At 43.4% G+C, this 19,522-nt stretch overlaps 1 protein-coding gene across 2 annotated transcripts in view; it reads right to left on the minus strand.

Moving 5' to 3' along the window:
• Nucleotides 1-19,522, minus strand: part of stet (stem cell tumor) — a 763,180-nt gene that overhangs the window by 737,660 nt on the left and 5,998 nt on the right. For both annotated transcript variants that reach the window (XM_076522434.1, XM_076522433.1), the window contains 2 exons: nucleotides 19,374-19,397; nucleotides 19,120-19,284 (listed from right to left, as the gene is read on the minus strand). In XM_076522434.1, the coding sequence (XP_076378549.1) occupies nucleotides 19,120-19,284; nucleotides 19,374-19,397 (189 nt within the window). The remainder of the gene's footprint in view (nucleotides 1-19,119; nucleotides 19,285-19,373; nucleotides 19,398-19,522) is intronic.

Raw genomic sequence — 19,522 nt, forward strand, 5'->3', positions numbered from 1 at the left:
TGATTCATAATATTAGATTCGTGAGTCGGGGCCGAATAATGTAAATGCCTCGCGTGGAAGAAGGGAACGAAAGGGGGCCGGTGGGGAAGGCGTGTGCCCGGTTTGAACAAGCGCAGGGGCGTCACGTTGGCGGCGAATGTAACGACGCGGGGCGACGCGACGCGGCGACAACGGCGAGGAGAGAACGACGCCGTCGGAGTCGGAGGTGACTCCGCCACCCACACCCACGCCGCGTCGGACCCTTAAATCTCCATTCTCAGCCGCGCCTCGATCTCTTTGAGCCTCCTCCAACCGGCGATCGCGCGGGCCACGAAAAATCGTGCGAGTCCGACGCCGGTGATTTAAGCCGCGGAACGATTTCGTTGGTTCGTTTATGAGCCTTTGTCTGTCCCGGCTGGCCCCGGACCGTGGAGTCCGCCATCGAAGAATACGCTGGTATGTCCAATGAATCAATGATTTCTCTAATATCGGACGGCTCTCCTAGTATCGGACATTCGAGGATGGAACCTGGACTTGGGACGCTGAAATGTCAGGGATTTTTAAGGATTTTTCTCCTCGATAACTGTAAGGTGAACTTCGTCATCGCGGTAACCCTTTCATAGGCACGATATGAATTTTCAAAATGGCAGCACATTTCCAGGATGCGAATATTTGAGCCTGGTGTCCTAAATGTTGGTGGCAATTTTAGTTCCTAGTGCCTATGAAAGGGTTAAGGGGGTGTTATCGAACATTTAGACGGTTCAAAGCAATTCTTGTGTCAACGACAAAGCCTCTTAACCCTCGGACAGCGATCTATTTTCACAAGTGTACCATCGACGATGTTCATAACAATTCCGAGCTCCATCCTGCAATTTTTCAAGACACAGTTGCGAAGATATTTATTTTAAACTGATCAGCCTTTCTGTTGTTACAGTAACAGAAATTGCCGATAATTGAGTAATTAAGTGAACGATTCAAACTCTCTGGATCGAAGTTGGCCCAGTCGCCACCGCCTTGCGAGGATTAATATTGCTGTAATTTACCGACATAATCCATTTTTCAAATTTTCATTACAGCCTCAGATAAGAAAATTAAAGGAACGCGCGTTTCTTATTATTTTCTTCATTCCAAATAATGTCAAAATTGCAAACTAGTCCCTCTAACATTTAAACAAAAATATAATATATATAATATATAATAATAATAATAATAATATAATATAATATAATAAAATATAATATACCGTTTTAACCGGTTAGCTAGCTTTCCTCTTTACAACGAGCTTCGGAAACTTGATCTACGATTTTTCTTCATCGTTTTATCGTACTGCGAATGAGAAGTACAAGAAAAAATTTTGTGATCCGAGAAGACGTCGGTTTTCAGATCACAAAAAATTCTTTATTATTCTCCGTGTAGGATTGGCCTAAGAATATTCTAAACATCTTGAAATTTGAGAATACGTTTTTGTTTTCGCTAAAATTACAATTTAAATAGCCAATGGTCGCTGTTTTTTACGCGCGACGAGTACACTCGTCGTGGCACAAAATACTGCCACTTCTCCATGACGAGTATACTCGTCGAACCCAGCTAACCGATTAAAGAATTGTCCCGAAAATTACAATTTAAATAGCCAATGGTCGCTGCTTTTAACATGCGACGAGTATAATCGTCGTGGCACAAGATACTGCCACTTCTCCATGACGAGTATACTCGTCGAACACAGCCAACTGGTTAAAGGGTGTCCGAATATTAATGCGAGCCACTGTACGTTCAACGGAAGTGTTTCTAATCGAAAATTACGGTTTAAAAAGAGAACGGGTCTCACGTTAGGCAGCCTCGCCCTACGTTGAACTCGATTCCTAGGCAGCAAGTAGCGGAGCATTTTTTTCCAGCGCGCTATCAAAGCCACAAAGGGGTCGAGATAACTTTCGAGTGCGCCTACGAGGGCCGCGGAATGCCAATAACAGAAAACGGCAGCCGAGCACTCTCCCTTTACACGTGGTCGTTTAACCTGCGTTTCGAATCACCGCGATTCCCGCGCAGACGATTTTCTGCCACTCGACGTTCGACCTGTTTACCGATTCCTCCGCGAACAACACCGGCGAAACCGCTGGAAAACATGTCGGCAGCCAGAGTTTCGGCGCGAACAAAGGGACCGAGATTATCGTTGTCCCGATATTTATCTAGCAAGTTCGCCGGCGCCCTTCGATCGCCGAAAAATGGTGGATCGCCGGCCCAATTTCCCTCCGCGGCCGCCGCGTTCCTCCAGGATCGACAAATAAAACGGACAATGCGGGGCGCCGGACTCGTCCATCGAGTGGAATAAGTCTTATTTAAGCGTCGCGAACCTTTTTCAGATACCGATCTAGGGTTGCCGGAATAACGAGGTCCGAAAAATCGCTGCGCGAAACTTTTGTCGACGGCTTTCGAACGGTTACGGGGAATTTGGGGGAACCGCTTCGGAAAATCCTTTGAAACCGTCGACTATTTCGGATGACTAGCCTAAATCGTACTACGGTAGAACATCGATTATCCGATTATTATACAAAATTGTTACGGCGTAGGGGATCAGAATTTAAGAGCTTTGAATTTAAGACGATGAAAATGTTACGAAATATATTTAGAATTTATTCAAGTAATTGTATATTATTTCTGAGCTTTTGTATATTCGGTTGAATTTTTTTTCAACGAGTATAATATGGTTAATTCAAGATTTGGAATTAGAATTTATTCTGATATATTAATCTTGTTGAACTTACGAATTCATGGAATTATTATTATTATGTCAAGAAAGATATGCAAGTTTAATTATAATTTTTCTTTTTAATTATTAAATGAGGTATAATGGAGAATCGTTTAGAATCGGGTTATTACATGTTATTTTATACTTTACATTTTTCTGTATCTTTTTCAATTTTTATTTTTAATTACTTTATTTCGTATTTAGAATAATAAAGAAATCTATATAATTAAGATCGAGGAAGATCCAATTCGGTTAATCAAAGTTATATTATACTTAAGACATTTATTGATGTGTGTATTTATTAAATGGGTATGTATTTATTAAATTATTGTTCATCTGTATAGAAAGATCGCATCATCGAGTTTATAAATTCTTCGATATGGCGCGGATTCTCTTAAACGAATAAACAAATAATAGAAACAACTGCTCGTATAATAATAAAAATAATCCTATACTACATTTTTGTTTGTTTTTATACTACATTTCTGCCATAGCTATTTGATAAATGCTATTTCCACCGCTTTTTGAATGTTCGCATCAACTATACAGTATACTTGGTTCTCGCTAAATTCGTGAGCTACCGGTAACGTTGGAAGCGACACTGGAATGGTAATTCCAAGGATTTTTGGAAATATTTATAGAGTATATATCTTTAGGAATTTTGAGTTTATGGTTTTCTACTACGGAGAAGGTATATGAGGAGACCTCAACGTATTTTGCCACTTGAAAATTTGACTGCCGAAACATCGTCACTATCTTCGTGTGGCACTCATCGAGAATCGAGTATTCTGTATACCTTGTTCATATCACGGCACGTTTTGTGATTCGAAAGCCAGAAATTTATGCGGCATGCACGTTCGAACGACGACAACGGTGCTTACAAACTGTAACACTTTGTATTTCAAAAATCGTAAACAATGTTATTAATAAGAAAAACTTCGCCACGAGTGTGTGTAACGAAGGTGATTTGACGAAGTCATTTTTCGAAATATTTGTGGTTCAACAGTTTTTCTGTATCTCGAGCTCTAACAGCTATTTCTGTTCAAAAATTAGATTGTAAATCAGATGAGAGCACTCCCATGGCTATTCCGTTGTATCATTTCGTAATCGAAATAATCTATCAATAGAATATTTTCGATGTAACGATTCTTCGATAAATTCATGCTTTAATCATTATAGTTATCATTTTAAACAACTGGGAATGATAAATTAGTCAATAGAATATTTTCGATGTAACGATTCTTCGACACATTAGTGCTTTAACAATTATAATTACCATTTTAAACAACCAGAAATGATAAATTTGTCAATAAAATATATTCGATGTAACGATTCTCCGCCACATTCGCGCTACAAAGATTACTCTGTACGTTTGACGTTATTAATTATTCCCCTTACAAAACGACATAACAAAATAGCCACGAGAGTATTTAATAACATCATTGGCAATAAAAGTTCTCGTAAATATTCAACATCGAGAAGCAATCAATTTATTAACGAAGCTTGTCTGCTGCAACAATTTCACGAAACATTCGTGCTCGAAAAATTACTCCACATGTCTGATTCTATCGGTTATTTTCACCAACAAATTAAATGGTAAAATAGCCAGTGGGGTACTTGACCATACTTCTAACAAACAGAATTGTTATAAATATCAAGAAACCAGAAATAATAAATTTATTAACGAGAGAAAATCGATATAATAACTAACCGATCGATTTGTGCAAGTCACTTGTTAATTAAACCTCGTTGGTACTTTTCATGAACAATTTAAGTGATGAAACAATTTTTCGGGCACCGGAGAGCATTATTGCAAAATAAATTATCGCGAATATTAAATAATTGAAAATAATCGCAGTTATCGATATTATCGATCGCTGTCGATCGCGCGATCGTCGATCGTCAAAGTCATTGGGGAGGGGGGGGGGGGGGGGGTACCCCTCGTGCTCGCTCGGCTCAAAGTCAAAGCTCAATCAGTCGGGACTTGACTAATGGTGGAATCAGACGTGTTTCAAGACAGCTCTTCCAATAATGTCGATCGTCAAAGTCATTGGGGGGAGGGGGGGGGGTGTAACCTTCGTGCTCGCTCGGCTGAATGTCAAAGCTCAATCAGTCGGGACTTGACTAATGGTGGAATCAGACGTGTTTCAAGACAGCTCTTCCAATAATGTCGATCGTCAAAGTCATTGGGGGGAGGGGGGGGTGTACCCTTCGTGCTCGCTCGGCTGAATGTCAAAGCTCAATCAGTCGGGACTTGACTAATGGTGGAATCAGACGTGTTTCAAGACAGCTCTTCCAATAATGTCGATCGTCAAAGTCATTGGGGGGAGGGGGGGGGGTGTACCCTTCGTGCTCGCTCGGCTGAATGTCAAAGCTCAATCAGTCGGGACTTGACTAATGGTGGAATCAGACGTGTTTCAAGACAGCTCTTCCAATAATGTCGATCGTCAAAGTCATTGGGGGGAGGGGGGGGTGCACCCTTCGTGCTCGCTCGGCTGAATGTCAAAGCTCAATCAGTCGGGACTTGACTAATGGTGGAATCAGACGTGTTTCAAGACAGCTCTTCCAATAATGTCGATCGTCAAAGTCATTGGGGAGAGGGGGGGGGGGGGTGTACCCTTCGTGCTCGCTCGGCTGAATGTCAAAGCTCAATCAGTCGGGACTTGACTAATGGTGGAATCAGACGTGTTTCAAGACAGCTCTTCCAATAATGTCGATCGTCAAAGTCATTGGGGGGAGGGGGGGGGTGTACCCTTCGTGCTCGCTCGACTGAATGTCAAAGCTCAATCAGTCGGGACTTGACTAATGGTGGAATCAGACGTGTTTCAAGACAGCTCTTCCAACAATGTCGATCGTCAAAGTCATTGGGGGGAGGGGGGGTGTACCCTTCGTGCTCGCTCGGCTGAATGTCAAAGCTCAATCAGTCGGGACTTGACTAATGGTGGAATCAGACGTGTTTCAAGACAGCTCTTCCAATAATGTCGATCGTCAAAGTCATTGGGGGGAGGGGGGGTGCACCCTTCGTGCTCGCTCGGCTGAATGTCAAAGCTCAATCAGTCGGGACTTGACTAATGGTGGAATCAGACGTGTTTCAAGACAGCTCTTCCAATAATGTCGATCGTCAAAGTCATTGGGGGGAGGGGGGGGGTGTACCCTTCGTGCTCGCTCGGCTGAATGTCAAAGCTCAATCAGTCGGGACTTGACTAATGGTGGAATCAGACGTGTTTCAAGACAGCTCTTCCAATAATGTCGATCGTCAAAGTCATTGGGGGGAGGGGGGGGGTGTACCCTTCGTGCTCGCTCGGCTGAATGTCAAAGCTCAATCAGTCGGGACTTGACTAATGGTGGAATCAGACGTGTTTCAAGACAGCTCTTCCAATAATGTCGATCGTCAAAGTCATTGGGGGGAGGGGGGGGGGTGTACCCTTCGTGCTCGCTCGGCTGAATGTCAAAGCTCAATCAGTCGGGACTTGACTAATGGTGGAATCAGACGTGTTTCAAGACAGCTCTTCCAATAATGTCGATCGTCAAAGTCATTGGGGGGAGGGGGGGGTGTACCCTTCGTGCTCGCTCGGCTGAATGTCAAAGCTCAATCAGTCGGGACTTGACTAATGGTGGAATCAGACGTGTTTCAAGACAGCTCTTCCAACAATGTCGATCGTCAAAGTCATTGGGGGGAGGGGGGGTGTACCCTTCGTGCTCGCTCGGCTGAATGTCAAAGCTCAATCAGTCGGGACTTGACTAATGGTGGAATCAGACGTGTTTCAAGACAGCTCTTCCAATAATGTCGATCGTCAAAGTCATTGGGGTGAGGGGGGGGGTGTACCCTTCGTGCTCGCTCGGCTGAATGTCAAAGCTCAATCAGTCGGGACTTGACTAATGGTGGAATCAGACGTGTTTCAAGACAGCTCTTCCAATAATGTCGATCGTCAAAGTCATTGGGGGGAGGGGGGGGTGTACCCTTCGTGCTCGCTCGGCTGAATGTCAAAGCTCAATCAGTCGGGACTTGACTAATGGTGGAATCAGACGTGTTTCAAGACAGCTCTTCCAACAATGTCGATCGTCAAAGTCATTGGGGGGAGGGGGGGTGTACCCTTCGTGCTCGCTCGGCTGAATGTCAAAGCTCAATCAGTCGGGACTTGACTAATGGTGGAATCAGACGTGTTTCAAGACAGCTCTTCCAATAATGTCGATCGTCAAAGTCATTGGGGTGAGGGGGGGGGGGGTGTACCCTTCGTGCTCGCTCGGCTGAATGTCAAAGCTCAATCAGTCGGGACTTGACTAATGGTGGAATCAGACGTGTTTCAAGACAGCTCTTCCAATAATGTCGATCGTCAAAGTCATTGGGGGGAGGGGGGGTGTACCCTTCGTGCTCGCTCGGCTGAATGTCAAAGCTCAATCAGTCGGGACTTGACTAATGGTGGAATCAGACGTGTTTCAAGACAGCTCTTCCAATAATGTCGATCGTCAAAGTCATTGGGGGGAGGGGGGGGTGTACCCTTCGTGCTCGCTCGGCTGAATGTCAAAGCTCAATCAGTCGGGACTTGACTAATGGTGGAATCAGACGTGTTTCAAGACAGCTCTTCCAACAATGTCGATCGTCAAAGTCATTGGGGGGAGGGGGGGTGTACCCTTCGTGCTCGCTCGGCTGAATGTCAAAGCTCAATCAGTCGGGACTTGACTAATGGTGGAATCAGACGTGTTTCAAGACAGCTCTTCCAATAATGTCGATCGTCAAAGTCATTGGGGTGAGGGGGGGGGGGTGTACCCTTCGTGCTCGCTCGGCTGAATGTCAAAGCTCAATCAGTCGGGACTTGACTAATGGTGGAATCAGACGTGTTTCAAGACAGCTCTTCCAATAATGTCGATCGTCAAAGTCATTGGGGGGAGGGGGGGTGTACCCTTCGTGCTCGCTCGGCTGAATGTCAAAGCTCAATCAGTCGGGACTTGACTAATGGTGGAATCAGACGTGTTTCAAGACAGCTCTTCCAATAATGTCGATCGTCGTGTGCTATGGAAACTTGGACACTTCTTGATGATGCTACTCTCTCTACGCTGCTACTCTCTCTACGCTGCTACTCTCTCTACGCTGCTACTCTCTTCTACTTCTTCCTACTACAAATTCCAGGACCAACATCGCATCGAAATGTAAGTCGATCTTATTTGGCCAGTAGTTCTCTCAATTTTTTCGAGTACAGTGACCACATACTTGTTGCAAATTCTATTGTATATTTAGTTAGGATGTATTCTTTTCAATGAATTGCGTTTTCCGTTCGAATTCAATTGCCGTTACCATTGCCAATACTTCTTTCATTGTTACTTCCATTAAATTTTTGACATTACTATTGCCGTTACCCTCGCCAATACCTCTATCATCGTTACTTCCATTACTTTTTTGCCATTGCTATTGCCGTTACTTCTCGAGCAATTAAATTCACGCGTAGTCATCGAAACAGATTAATTTTGAAGAATAATTCGAAACTAATAACCCCATTTTAGCTAGGATTTTCAGGTTCTTTATTTTCAGATTCTTTATTTTCAGGTTAATACTATTGTAAGACAAAAATTATTGTGTATATTATCATGTGTATTATTATGTATATGTATTGATAATTGGTCACTGTACTCGTTGCAATTGTAATAGTAGTTCCTGTAGCAGTAGTAGTATTTGGGCAGGCTTTTTTTTTTGCCGCCCCAACGATCAGCACAGATGGGCACATCCGCGACTTGCAATAGCGTTGCGAAAGAATCTCGCGTTGTTTCACTTTATTTTCAACAGAGATCCAAAATTAGCGTCGCGAATATAACTATCGCGATTATTAGCATTGACATTAATTGTTCAAAGTATAGCGTAGCGAGTGAAATAATCGCGATTTCATTTCGTTCGACATGCAAGATAGCTCCAAAGATTGTATTGCGATAAATAGTTAGAAAATTTCAAAGATTATTAAAGTCCATTCGCTTTTGCATCTCTGTTCATTGAATTAGCGTCGCGACGACATAATCGCGTTGCAATAGTTTACCTTCCGACTTTTCAGGCGCCCATGCTGCAGCTGCAACGAAGGGCCTCGCCGCCCCAACAACAACTCGGATGGGCACATCCGCGACTTGCCATAGCGTTGCGAATTATTCACGCGTTGCTATAATTAATTTCGAACAGAAATCATAGCGTTGCGAATAAAATAGACGCGAGTTTTCTTTGTATTATCAAGCACAATAGCTTTGAATATAGCGTTGCGAACTAATCGCGTTTCAACTTTGCAATTCTATCAGATTTCTCGAATTCTACAGACTCGTTCTTTCCAGAAAGTAAAGTTAAATCTTTCGGATTTCTGTTCGATGCATTAGCGTAGCGTCGAAATAATCGCGTTGCCAGTAGCTTCGTTCGTCTTTTCAGGCGCCCATTCCGCAGTTGCAACAATGGACCGAGGTCCCAACGATCAGCTGGGTTGGGCACATCGCGATTTTTCCATCCTAGCGTTGCGAAATGAATTATCGCGTTTTGTCTTCGAATTAGTTTCGAAGTTAGCGTTGCGAGAATAATCGCGTTGCAGTAGCTTCGTTCGTCTTTCAGAGCCCATGCCGCAGTTGCAACGCTCCGCAGTGCAGGCATTCGCGATTTTCCTTAGAGTCGCGAGACGAAATTAACAACGCGTTGTATTAGCGTCGCGAAAAATTGCCAATGCGTTGTATCAGAATTGCGAAAACTGCCAACGCGTTGTGTTAGAGTCGCGAAATAAATGCCGCACTGCGAGTTGCCGTTCCAAGGATCGCAGCATTGTCTCGCAATCGTCGACGATTTCCTTTAGAGTTGCGTGAAAACAAATCAAAGCTCGCGGGTGTTTTCGCTTCCGGATCTGACGAATTAACATCGGATTTAATATTTAGACGAATTAGCACGAATTAATATCCACTTCTAATTCTCGTGGATTAGCGTCGCGAGAAAGGAGTCCGCGTTTCTTTGCCACTTTCATTTTGATTTCCTCTCTGACATCCAAAATTAAATTGTAATTCTTATATTCGCAGACAATATCCTTGCGAAGCACTGGACGATCGTCATCACAGGGCGCGAGAATATTTTATTCGTACCTTCGGACTTTTTTAGGCCAGGACCGAGCACGTGGTGCAAATGCCCGCGAAACCACTGCGTGCAGTAGGAATTCATTTCTTCGATCCGAGAATTTACAAGTCGTAGCAGTTGGCGTAAAATCGCGATACACGTTACTTATGTCCAAGTCTTCGAACTCCTTCTGCCGAGATTATCATCCGCCGACGATTTATCATCCGCGAGGGAGGATCATCGGCCGAAAGATCGGCCGAAACGATTTCGTTTCCAATGATTTTCACACAAATTGCATTCGTCTGTGGGTTAACACGGCACTCCTGTGCTGGTCTCAGGTTTCCTATTTCGCTATATATTCAGACTAACTTGAACTCAATGGTTTCAGGTTCATTACAGAGAGATTATCATCCATCGTGGGATTATCATCCGCCGAGGGATGCGTCTTAGTTAATAAGTGCGTGCGAGTTAGTTAATAAGTGTGTGTGACTTAGTTTAAGATTCTTAACCTCTTGCCTTACTTTAACGGGTCTAGCTTTTACTAAAGATTTTTCTTAAGAATGAACATTATTTTATTCTTCCAATTTCGTCTAAATTTCTCTTCTTTTCAATACAATATTTACTTGTTCAATGAAACGTAGTCTCACAATAATTAGAAATATTCTTCTCCTTCAGAGAAATAATTACAATCGGGAGAATTCTTGTCATCATAAATTTAGAGAGCATGGTACGGCAAGGGGTTAAGTTTCCTCAGGGGCCCCCGACCCACGGGAGCGCCCGTGGGGGGCACGGGGGGTAGCGTCCCCGAGGTACCCGATTCGCTAATTTCGCATATGTCGAGTATTATTGCCTTAGCTTTATTTTTTCGCGTCTCGTCTTTGACTCCGCCACAGCAGAAAGCTGTGGCGGCCTTGCTTGCGCAATCTCTTGGGTAGGTACGAACACTTCTCGATGTTCGACGAGTGATCATGAGGCGTGAATGCTCTTCCCTGGTCGCTGTTCGGCCAGTAATCCGCCCTTAGCTCCTATGAGGGGCGGGGTGTTGGGAGAGAAATGGTCACACAGGTTTGCCTGTGTAGGCTCTCTCCTAGTGCCGATTCAGACGGGTAAGGCGGCCTAAGTTAGTTTTAGGTCGCAGGGCGAGAAATGGCATCCCACTGTGTGGGAGGATCCAACTTTGGATCGTCACTCCTCATGTGATCGCGCCGGACTTCGAGATTTGTAAGGCTCCGGTCTTGTGCAAGCATTGTACGCGTCGCGTCACCCACGACTCAGTGCCTTCTGCACTGACTCGCAGTTGTTTCTTACTTTGAAAGAATCACTGCCTTCTGCACTGATTCATTTTGGTCCCCGTGGATCAGAGACTTCTTCTTCTTTGATCCACTTGGTCCGCAATAGTACTTGACATATGCGAACGAATGAGTGTGTGGGTGTGTGGCTAGCTAGCTGACGAGCGAGCGTGTTAGTTTATAAGTCGTCGTTGTTAGAAAGGGAGCCATAGCGAATTCCGGCTTCGTTCTGACTCCCTTTCGGGTCTCTAAAGCAGCAACCTCCTCGCGGTGAGACCCGGGCAATCGGTATCATCCTCGGTTCAGGAAATATTGAGAATTACAATGAATTTCTGGATCGAGGATGATACCGAGCAAATAGCTGCAAACTTTGTATTGTAACAAGTATGTATTGTAAAAGTGTGTGAATTTATACTATAAGTCGGGGCTCTGAATAATGCTTCGTTCGATAAGTGTTGAAATTGGTGTTCCTCCGATCGGAGGTCCCTCAGGGGCTCGCTTGCGGGTGGGGCCCGTGGGCGAGTACGGGGGGTAGCGTCCCCGAGGTACCCGAGGCGCTTGTAGGTTGTTAGGGTTCTTAATTTAAGTTTGTTAAATTTTGTATCATCCATTCTCTCAAAAATTGCACTCGTGTGCGCGTTAGTTTGGCACTCGTGTGCTGGTTAGTTTGGCACTCGTGTGCTGGTTAGCTTGGCACTCGTGTGCGGGTTAGCTTGGCACTCGTGTGCTGGTCTTAGGTTTCCTAATTTGACTTGTCACCTATTTTGTATTCGTACTAACTAGAATTCAATCTTTTCAGATTCATTACAGATATTATCATCCACCGTGGGATTATCATCCGCCGTGGGATTTTCATCCGCCGTGGGATTTTCATCCGCCGTGGGATTATCATCCGTCGTGGGATACGTCTTAATTAATAAGTGCGTGCGACTTAGTTATTAAGTGCGTGCGAGTTAGTTAATAAGTGTGTGTGAGTTAGTTTAAGATTCTTAACCTCTTGCCGTACTGTAACGGGTCCAGCATCTAATAAAGATTTCTCTTTAGAATGAATATTATTTTGCTCTTACAACTTTATCTAAATTTCTCTTCTTTTCACCACAATATTTAATTGCTCAAGAAGTGTAGTCTCACAGTAAACTCAAATTTTTTTCTCCTTCTGAGAAATAATTACAATCGAGAAATTTCTAGTCATCTTAAATTTAAAGAGAATAGTATGGCAAGGGGTTAAGTTCCCTCAGGGGCCCCCGACCCACGGGAGCGCCCGTGGGGGGCACGGGGGGTAGCGTCCCCGAGGTATCCGAGTTGCTAATTTCGTATATGTCCAGTAGTATTGCCTTAGCATTACTTTTTCGCGTCTCGTTTTTGACTCCGCCACAGCAGAAAGCTGTGGTGGCCTTGCTTGCGCAAACTCTTGGGTAAGTCCGGACACGTCTCGTTGTTCGACGAGTGACCATGCGGCATGGTGATTCGAACGCGGACCCTCCTGCTGGGGAGGCTCTCGCTTCGCGTATTCGCAATGTAAGACGTCCTTAGCTCTCTTTTGGGGGCGGGGCGCAGGGCGATCCGACTCATTGTAGGATGATCCAACTTTGGATCATTATTCCTCATGTGAAAACGGCGAGCATCGAGATCTGCGAGGCTCCTGATTTGTGCGAGCATTGTACGCGTCGCGTCACCCTCGAGTCAGTGCCTTCTGTACTGACACGCCTTTGTTTCTTAGTTTCGAAGAATCAGAACCTTCTGCTCTGATTCATTTCGGTCCCCGTGGATCAGAGACTTCTTCTTTGATCCACTTGGTCCGCAATAGTACTTAACATATGCGAACGAGTGAGTGTGTAGGTGTGTGCTAGCTAGCTGGCGAGCGTGTGTGTTAGTTTATAAGTCGTCGTTGTTAGAAAGGGAGCCATAGCGAATTCCAGCTTCGTTCTGACTCCCTTTCGGGTCTCTAAAGCAGCAACCTCCTCGCGGTGAGACTCGGGCAATCGGTATCATCCTCGGTTCAAAAATTCTTACGAATTGCAATGAATTTCTGAGTCGAGGATGATACCGAGCAAATAGCTGCAAATTTTATATTGTAAAATAGTATAGCATTGTAAAAGTATGTGGATTTATACTTCAAGTTAGGGCTCGAAATAATGTTTCGTTCGTAAATTGTTGAAATTGGTGTTCCTCCGATCGGAGGTCCCTCAGGGGCTCGCTTGCGGGTGGGGCCCGTGGGCGGGGAACGGGGGGTAGCGTCCCCGAGGTACCCGAGGCGCTTGTAGGTTGTTAGGGTTTTTAATTTAAGTTTGTTAGATTTCGTTTCCTTCATTTTCTCAAAACATGCACTCGTGTGCTGGTTTGTGTGGCACTCGTGTGCTGGTTTGTGTGGCACTCGTGTTCTGGTTTGTGTGGCACTCGTGTGCTGGTTAGCTTGGCACTCGAGTGCTGGTCTTAGGTTTCGTATTTCGCCTTGTATTCAGTCTAATTTGAATTCAATCATTTCAGGTTCATTACAGATATTAGCATCCGCCGTGGGATGCGTCTTAGGTTCCATATTTTCGCCAAAATTTTCCAAATTTTCCATAATTTTGCTTCCTTCATTTCCCAAAAATTGCACTCGTGTGCGGGTTAGCTTGGCACTCGTGTGCTGGTCTTAGGTTTACTAATTTGACTTGCCACCTATTTTGTGTATTCATACTAACTAGAATTCAATCTTTTCAGGTTAATTACAGATATTATCATCCGCCGTGGGATTTTCATCCGCCGAGGGATTCGTCTTAGTTATTAAGTGCGTGCGAGTTAGTTGATATGTGTGTGTGTGTGGCTTAGTTTAAGATTCTTAACTTCTTGCCGTACTTTAACGGGTCTAGCTTTGAACAAAGATTTTTCTTAAGAATGAACATTATTTAATTCTCTCTTTTTATTCTTTCTTGCTCGTTCAAGGAAGTGTAATCTCACAATAAAATAAAATTTTCTTCTCCTTCTGAGAAATAATTACAGCCGTGAAGTTTCTAGTCATCAAAAATTTAAAGAGAATGGTACGGCAAGGGGTTAAGATTGCTCAGGGGCCTCCGACCCACGGGAGCGCCCGTGGGGGGCACGGGGGGTAGCGTCCCCGAGGTACCCGATTCGCTAATTTCGCATATGTCGAGTATTATTGCCTTAGCCTCATTTTTTCGCGTCTCGTCTTTGACTCCGCCACAGCAGAAAGCTGTGGTGGCCTTGCTTGCACAAACTCTTGGGTAAGTCCGGACACATCTCGATGTTCGACGAGTGACCATGCGGCGTAGTGATTCGAACGCGGATCCTCCTTCTGGGAGGGCTCTCTCCTGGTCGCTGTTCGGCCAGTAATCCGTCCTTAGCTCTCTTTTGGGGGCGGGGCGTTGGGTGAGAAATGGTCACACAGGTTTACCTGTGCAGTCTCCCACCTAGTGCCGATTCAGACGGGTAAGGCGGCCTAACTTAGTTTTAGGTCGCAGGGCGAGAAATGGCCACTCACTCCCAATGTGGGAGGATACAACTTTGGATCACCACTCCTCATGTGATCACGCCGGTCATCGCGATTTGCGAGGCACCGAACTTGTGCGAGCATTGTACGCGTCGCGTCACCCTCGACACAGTGCCTTCTGCACTGACTCGCAGTTGTTACTCACTTTGAAAGAATCACTGCCTTCTGCACTGATTCATTTTGGTCCCCGTGGATCAGAGACTTCTTCTTTGATCCACTTGGTCCGCAATAGTACTTGACATATACGAACGTGTGAGTGTGGGTGTGTGCTAGCTAGCTGGCGAGCGTGTGTACTAGTTTATAAGTCGCCGTTGTTAGAAAGGGAGCCATAGCGAATTCCGGCTTCGTTCTGACTCCCTTTCGGGTCTCTAAAGCAGCAACCTCCTCGTGGTGAGACTCGGGCAATCGGTATCATCCTCGGTTCAAAAATTCTTGCGAATTGCCATGAATTTCTGAGTCGAGGATGATACCGAGCAAATAGCTGCAAATTTTATATTATAAAATAGTGTGCATTGTAAAAGTATGTGGATTTATACTTCAAGTTATGGTTCGAAATAATGTTTCGTTCGTAAATTGTTGAAATTGGTGTTCCTCCGATCGGAGGTCCCTCAGGGACTCGCTTGCGGGTGGGGCCCGCAAGTGAGTACGGGGGGTAGCGTCCCCGAGGTACCCGAGGCGCTTGTAGGTTGTTAGGGTTCTTAATTTAAGTTTGTTAAATTTTGTTTCATCCATTCTCTCAAAAATTGCACTCGTGTGCGGGTTAGTTTGGCACTCGTGTGCTGGTTAGTGTGGCACTCGTGTGCTGGTCAGTGTGGCACTCGTGTGCTGGTCTTAGGTCTCGTATTTCGCCTTGTATTCAGACTAATTTGAATTCAATCATTTCAGGTTCATTACAGATATTATCATCCGCCGTGGGATGCATCTTAGTTTCCTTCATTTTCCTAAAAATTGCACTCGTGTGCTGGTTAGCTTGGCACTCGTGTGCGGATTAGCTTGGCACTCGTGTGCTGGTCTTAGGTTTCCTAATTTGACTTGTCACCTATTTTGTATTCGTACTAACTAGAATTCAATCTTTTCAGATTCATTACAGATATTATCATCCGCCGTGGGATTTTCATCCGCCGTGGGATTCGTCTTAGTTATTAAGTGCGTGCGAGTTAGTTGATATGTGTGTGTGTGTGGCTTAGTTTAAGATTCTTAACCTCTTGCCGTACTTTAACGGGTCTAGCTTTTACTAAAGATTTTTCTTAAGAATGAACATTATTTTATTCTTCCAATTTCGTCTAAACTTCTCTTCTTTTCACTACAATATTTACTTGTTCAATGAAATGTAGTCTCACAATAATTAGAAATTTTCTTCTCCTTCTGAGAAATAATTATAATCGGTATATTTCTAGTCATTATAAATTTAAAGAAAATGGTGCGGCAAGGGGTTAAGTTCCCTCAGGGGCCCCCGACCCACGGGAGCGCCCGTGGGGGGCATGGGGGGTAGCGACCCCGAGGTACCCGATTCGCTAATTTCGCATATGTCGAGTATTATTGCCTTAGCTTTATTTTTTCGCGTCTCGTCTTTGACTCCGCCACAGTAGAAAGCTGTGGCGGCCTTGCTTGCGCAATCTCTTGGGTAGGTACGAACACTTCTCGATGTTCGACGAGTGATCATGCGGCGTGAATGCTCTTCCCTGGTCGCTGTTCGGCCAGTAATCCGCCCTTAGCTCCTATGAGGGGCGGGGTGTTGGGAGAGAAATGGTCACACAGGTTTGCCTGTGTAGGCTCTCTCCTAGTGCCGATTCAGACGGGTAAGGCGGCCTAAGTTAGTTTTAGGTCGCAGGGCGAGAAATGGCATCCCACTGTGTGGGAGGATCCAACTTTGGATCGTCACTCCTCATGTGATCGCGTCGGACATCAAGATTTGTGAGGCTCCAGTCTTGTGCGAGCATTGTACGCGTCGCGTCACCCTCGAGCAGTGCCCTCTGCACTGACTCGCACTTGTTTCTTTCTTTGAAAGAATCACTGCCTTCTGCACTGATTCATTTTGGTCCCCGTGGATCGGAGACTTCTTCTTTGATCCACTTTGGTCCGCGATAGTACTTGACATATGCGAACGAATGAGTGTGTGGGAATGTGTGATAGCTAGCTAGCGAGCATATTAGTTTATAAGTCGTCGTTGTTAGAAAGGGAGCCATAGCGAATTCCGGCTTCGTTCTGACTTCCTTTCGGGTCTCTAAAGCAGCAACCTCCTCGCGGTGAGACCTGGGCAATCGGTATCATCCTCGGTTCACAAAATATTACAAATTGTGATTTATTTTGTGAACCGAGGATGACACCGAGCTAATAGCTGCTTACTATAATAACTTACTAAGCTTACTAACTTACTAAAATAACTCTCTTCGATATTGTAAATTATAATATATGTCTGTAACAAATGTAATGTATGATCTTTAAATAAAGTGTGAGAATAGATAGATTCATAGATCTCGTTGTGTCATAATTATGTTGTTATCATCCTTGGGTCATTGAATCTAATTTATCGGAATTCAATTTTTTACTTTATACTTCTGCTATAATAGGTAGGTTCGATGTTGACTCGTTTCTAGCTATTATATTTTCGTCTTCTTTATTTATTCTCATCATTTTTGTTTCAATTTATTTGATCGTCTCGAACAGTGAAATCATCTTGGACAATTAAATTATTTCAATCAGTTAGATTATTTTAAACAGCTAAATTGTTTCAAAAAGTTAAATTATTTCAAACGTTTAAATTGTCTCAAAAAATTATATTATAAAATTATATTATAAAATATAATAATATAATAAATATAATAATATATTAATTTATATATATATATTTATTATATTATATTATAAAATTATATTATCTGGAATAATATATATTTTGTAAAATTTCCTGACAACCCGAATTGTTGCGAGGAAACTCCTAGTTTTTAACGATGTATTTGTATTTCAAAATATGCAACACGAAAGTTCACACAGTGCTTGATCTACTCTGATATCCCGTCTGTGTTTCAAGCTTATGGTGTTCTACATCGTAGATGAGAAATAGACATAAATCGATTATAATTTGTGGTTCCACGCGGCTCAATCTGAAATACCGACGTTGTTGAATCTTAGGGATGTACTACTAGCACCCTCTATCTGAATGGAACAGTCAGCAAGTGAACTGCACGCAACTGCAACACGCAAGGTTGATTTCGAAGGATGCTAGATTTCGCAGGATTGTTCGTTCTAGAAGCACTATATTGTTTAATTTTAAGTAGATTATACTTGTCAGTCGTATATGGTCGGGCTTGGATATAATTTGTACCTGTGCATTTCCAGTTCTATTTGATATTTTTATTGTAATATCAGCAATTCGAAAAAGAAGTCATTTTCCGACGTTAAAATTAAAATTAAAATTAAAATTTTTCCTTCAATCCTAAATAATTTTCGTCTAGTACGACGTTTAGGTTTTAATTAGCGCTAGTAAAAGTTTAAAAATCCCTGCGGGAAGACATTCGACGATCGAATCGAAATAGTCCCTTCTTCAGCAATTATCTTTCTCAAGCTTTAGATCGGGACTCATCGATACTCCAAAAAGATCTCGAATTTTTCTACAAATCTAAATAACGTAAAGTGCAATCTTTCAGCTTCAATTTGATTTGTTAAATGTGTAAAAATTCCTGCGGGATCATATTCTAAAATCGAATCGAAGTAACTCATAATTCAATCGTCTTTTCCGCGCTTTAAATCGGGATTCATCGATATTACAAAATGATTTCGAATCTTTCTACGAGCCTAAATAAATTCGTCATAATGCGGAAACTTTCAGCTTCAATATAGTTTGACAAATATTTAAAAAAACTCTATGAGATCACATTCTAAGATCGAATCGGTATGGCCCCTTCTTAAGCGATTATCTTCTTTGAGCTATATTCGGGATTTCCCGATGATTAAAAATAATTTCGAATTTTTCTGGAAACCGAAATAATATTGTCGTATAATTCGATCTTCTATCTTTAATATGCGCTGTCAAAAGTCTACAAATTCGTACGGGAACACATTTTAAAATGGAATCGAAGTAGCCCCTTTGTTACAACTATCTTCTTCGAACCTTTAAATCAGTGTTCATCCATTTTCCAAAATGATTTCGAATTTCTCTGCAGAGCTAAATAAATTCGTCGTAAAGTATGTGATCTTCCAGCTTTAATTTGGGTTATCAAAAGTATAAAAATTCGTGCGGGAACACATTTTAGGATCGAACGAACATGGCGCAATGTAATGTCTTCTTCGAGCTATAAATCGGAATTTATCGATTTTCCGACATAACTTTGAATTTTCCTGCAAAATTAAATAATTTCATCGCATAGTGCGATCTTTCAATTTTAATTCGCGCTATCGAAAGTTGAGAAATTCCTGCGGGGACACGTTCTAAAACCGATACCGCGTATCCCCGCGGCGTACAGACGAATTTGTTCCATCAACCGTATTTTAGCGGCGATTCAAAGAAAACCTTTCGACTATTGTGACAGTGAGCGTGTGATTTCTGAATGTGACTCACCACATTGACGAAATCCTGGAACGTCACTGCCTGAACACGCGATTCCTTCGCCCTGGTGAGCAGAATATCTCGTTTATTCGACGGTATCTCGGCTTTCCATTCGGGACTTTTCAAAGCCGCCAAAAAATCCTCCACTGGTATCTCGCCAAAACCCTCCGGATCAAACTGAGGAAGAAGAATCGGTCAACCTCGCTCCCTGCATCGCGTAAGCGAATTTTTTGGCACTAACTACCACGGTGGACGCGGTCACGTACCTTGTCAAATAGCATTCGCCATTTCTGTAATCAAACAAAGACAGGCAAACAGCTTTTAACGAATTTCAGCTTCAAATCTCGGCAATGGTCAATTATTACAGGGCTTTTAGTTAGGGTTTTTAATTACTTAGTAGGGCCTCGATTATCCG

This window comes from Megalopta genalis, chromosome 5, assembly GCF_051020955.1.
Source record: "Megalopta genalis isolate 19385.01 chromosome 5, iyMegGena1_principal, whole genome shotgun sequence".
Classification (NCBI taxonomy): domain Eukaryota; kingdom Metazoa; phylum Arthropoda; class Insecta; order Hymenoptera; family Halictidae; genus Megalopta; species Megalopta genalis.